Genomic DNA, 4,230 nt, shown 5'->3' on the forward strand with positions numbered 1-4,230 from the left:
CATAACATAACATAACATAACACAAAACAACACAACATAACACACCAAAACACAACATAACACAACATAACATAACACAACACAACACAACACAACACAACACAACAAAACACAACATAACATAACATAACACAACACAACATAACACAACATAACATAACACAAAGTAACATAACATAACACAACATAAGATAACATAACATAACATAACACAACACAACACAACATAACACAACATAAGATAACATAACATAACATAACACAACACAACACAACATAACACAACATAACACAACACAACAAAACATAACATAAGATAACATAACATAACACAACACAACACAACAAAACATAACATAAGATAACATAACACAACATAACATAACATAAGATAACATAACACAACACAACATAACACAACATAACATAACACAAAGTAACATAACATAACACAACATAAGATAACATAACATAACATAACACAACACAACATAACACAACATAAGACAACATAACATAACACAACATAAGATAACATAACATAACATAACACAACACAACATAACACAACACAACACAACATAACACAACACAACAAAACATAACATAAGATAACATAACATAACACAACACAACAAAACATAACATAAGATAACACAACATAACATAACACAACATAACATAACACAACATAACACAACATAACATAACACAACAAAACATAACATAAGATAACACAACAAAACATAACATAACATAACATAACACAAAACAACACACCGTAACAAACCGTAACACAGAAAGATCTTTTTAGATCCGGGCTTTGGGTTCTGTAGGTTCTTTGGGTTCTGTAGGTTCTTTGGGTTCTGCAGGTTCTCTGGGTTCTGCAGGTTCTTTGGGTTCTTGGAGAGGAACCGGACAGAACCCACATTGTCATTCCGACTTAAAGACATCAACGTGTTTCTTAAACGTCTTGATTCTATAACGTGGACACACACAGTGTCACGTGGTGGTTGTGCGTCGTGACGTCAGACTCACGTCTGGTTCGCAGCTCTATCTGGATGAAGTTAAACTCGAGTCACCTCGTGACCTTGGCGCGCACCGTTCCTGCAGAGCTGCCGCGTTGGTGCGCGCAGATTTACGCACCAAATCTGCGCGCACACGAGGACACCAAACGAGAAGACACGTGTCTAAACACGGAATAAAAGAATAACACAGGTAAAGATACAGGTCACGTGTCAGTGTGGAACCTCTCGTGGCAGAACTTGTGCGTAAAACCAAACAGGCTTTTTGGAACCGCTTCAGAACAGGAGAGTAAAGGAACTAAACCAGCACGCGGGTGCACGTCCCTCCTCCAGGACTCCCACAACGCGTCCCTTCCAGCCTGCACGCGCGCTCCCTCTCGCACACCCCTCCCCCTGACGCCAGGGGGCTGAGGTCCGAACTCCACTTGCAAAGCCCGACAGAGAGGAGACCTGCACGGACACACACGCGGGGACGTATACGCATGTGTTCCGTGCGCTTTAGGGCGATGAGGGATTCCAGAGGCTTTACGCACCTCCAGTCTCCAAAGAAGGGGCTTTTACGCGCACGCATCTGTTAGGGAGACACAGCGGGGCCGCGCATGTTACTCGGCGGGCTTCATCACTTCCTCGGCGCCGCAGAGCCGGAGCTGGAGGACATGATGCTGCAGAGTCCGCTCACCTCCACGCCGTTCTCCGTCAAGGACATCCTGAAGCTGGAGCAGCAGCAGCGGCAGCGGGCCGGGGCTCTTCCTCCTCCTCCTCCTCCTCCTCTTCCTCCTCAGCAGCAGCGGCGGCGGCACTTCCAAACCCCGCCGTCCTGCATGCTGGCCGCGGCCCGGGACAGCCCTCCCTTCTCGGACGCGGAGGACAACCTGGTTTACCTCAGCGCGCTGGCGGCGCGCGAGGAGGAGCGAGGGGACGCCGGCAGCCTGTCCCCGGACATGTACGCGCACGCGGGCCCGCAGGGAGCCAAGCTGGAGGCCGCCGAGCTGCGGGACGATCCGGGCAGCAGTGAGTTGAAGCGCCGCAGACAAAAAGCAACAAAGGGCACGCGCGTGCGTAACCGTGATCCATAATGTGAACAACGCCGACGAGCTGCAGCGCGATTATAAACGCAGCTGCTTGGACATATTAAATATCACGTTTTTTAGTGGCTGCAAAAATATGAATGTTTTGCATGTTGAGCTTCACGTGACCTGCAGCCCGCGCTACACGGGCCGCTTAGGGTTCAGTGTACATTCATCTTAATAAACATAATTTAAATATATTAGTAGAGTTGAACACAATGTGAGTCATGGGGGAAAGGGACAAATGTTGTTTGTGTCATTTAAAAAATATGATAATAATAATAATACATCCTGTGGTTTATAATTCCAATATTGTTATTTATTTATTTTATCACTTCAGATGAAACTTAACTTTAGCTCAACATATAAGTGACGACACTTATCCCGTTAAATAAAGTAAAAATAGTGTTTCAGGTATATTTTATAATTCATCTTCCGCCTCCTACGTCATCCCAATAAAGCGCGTATCAGATGGAGACGGATCCGGTAAAGTCTGACATGTCAAACACCTTCTAGTGGTTCTTGTGATGATGTGTTAGTGTAAAGAGGCTTGTGGAAGAAATGACACGAGAAGCAGCGCCAATAAACACAGACGGGCACGCGCACGAAGAATTATATATTATTATAATAACATAGATGAAGAAACTAAAGGCATGAAGGGTTTAAGCTGCTTAGAGTTCAGAAAGTCACTCAAATTAAAACTACAATTGTATGTTATCCTAAATAAATATACTTTTTGCCCCCATGTGGGTGCACACGTGTTTTTATATTATATTGTCTAATTTTCATTATCATTTTTCAGCTTGTTGTACTTTTGCATTTTAGAAAATAACACAAAGGAAATGTTGCGTCTCTCTGGCTGTTTTTTAAAATGTATTCTATTGAAGTTTCAAAGTAAAATTCAGGTCAATAACATTCACATTTTGAGTGATTAACCCTTACTGTGTCCCCCCCCCCCCCCCCCCCCCTTCCCCTCATCCACCCAGAGAGCTGCGCGTTGGCGTCCCGGGAAGAGGCCGCAGAGTCCGGGCAGGCCGACCCGGAGCGGTCCGCGGCGCAGAAGCCGCGCAGCCGGCGCCGGCCGCGGGTCCTCTTCTCCCAGGCGCAGGTGTTCGAGCTGGAGCGGCGCTTCAAGCAGCAGCGCTACCTGTCCGCGCCCGAGCGCGAGCACCTGGCGTCCACGCTCAAGCTCACCTCCAACCAGGTGAAGATCTGGTTCCAGAACCGCCGCTACAAGTGCAAGCGGCAGCGGCAGGACAAGTCTCTGGAGGCGGCGGCGGCGGGGCAGCAGCAGCACGCGCCGCCGCCCCGCCGCGTCGCGGTCCCGGTGCTGGTGCGTGACGGGAAGCCGTGTCCGCAGAGCTACGCCGCCGCTGCGCCGTACGGATCCAACCCGTACGGCTACAACGGATACCCGGCGTACACGTACAACAGCCCCGCGTACAACAGCAACTACAGCTGCACGTACAGCAGCATCCCGCCGTCCGGCGCCTCCAACGCCTTCATGAACATGAACCTGGGAAACGTGAGCGGCCTCGGCGGATCCCCGCAGCCGCCCACTCACCAAGGGAGCGCGGGCACGTCATGCCAGGGCGGCCTGCAGGGGATCCGGGCCTGGTAGCCTCACCAGAACTATATGGGTTTTTTTTTGGTTTTTTTTATGGAGCTCTTATATTGTTGGGTCAAAACACACAGTATTTTAGAAGTGTGTTTACTTCTCCAGAGAAAACAGTGTTGTTTATATAATGGAGGAGAATTTGGATTCACCGGGATTCTGACGCACATGTTCCGGCTGCTTTGGGACTGTGACACAGCCGAGGAGAGGCGCTGAAGGCCGGACGTCACGCGCGTGAACAGTCACAGTTTGGGGGAGCAATTTTAGAGCAATAGTTAGTGCTCCATTTGGCACTGACGTGACGCACAGAGGAGGGGTTTACGCACAAGCGTGCGTCTGTTTTTAACATGGTCACCTTTCAGGCTGTGGATACATTTCATTTGTAAAGTGTTTTTTTTTGTTTGTTCGACAGAGAATTGTTTAGTCTATTTCACATCTATTCAAATAAATCAGAGCAATGAGGGGAAGAAAAGAAAAAGGTGCGTTTGATTCTGTATTCAGGCAACAACACAACAAAAAGGAT

At 47.8% G+C, this 4,230-nt stretch overlaps 1 protein-coding gene across 1 annotated transcript; it reads left to right on the top strand.

Annotated features, from left to right (window-relative positions):
• Positions 1-1,624: 1,624 nt before the first annotated feature.
• On the top strand, positions 1,625-3,713 carry LOC306737655 (homeobox protein Nkx-2.3-like; the record flags this gene model as incomplete). The annotated part of the gene is made up of 2 exons (XM_079219410.1): positions 1,625-2,036; positions 3,079-3,713. The coding sequence occupies 2 exons, from the start codon at positions 1,625-1,627 to the stop codon at positions 3,711-3,713; spliced, it is 1,047 nt and encodes a 348-aa protein (XP_079075536.1).
• Positions 3,714-4,230: the final 517 nt, after the last annotated feature.

Source organism: Taurulus bubalis, assembly GCF_910589615.1.
Source record: "Taurulus bubalis genome assembly, chromosome: 6".
Lineage (NCBI taxonomy): Eukaryota > Metazoa > Chordata > Actinopteri > Perciformes > Cottidae > Taurulus > Taurulus bubalis.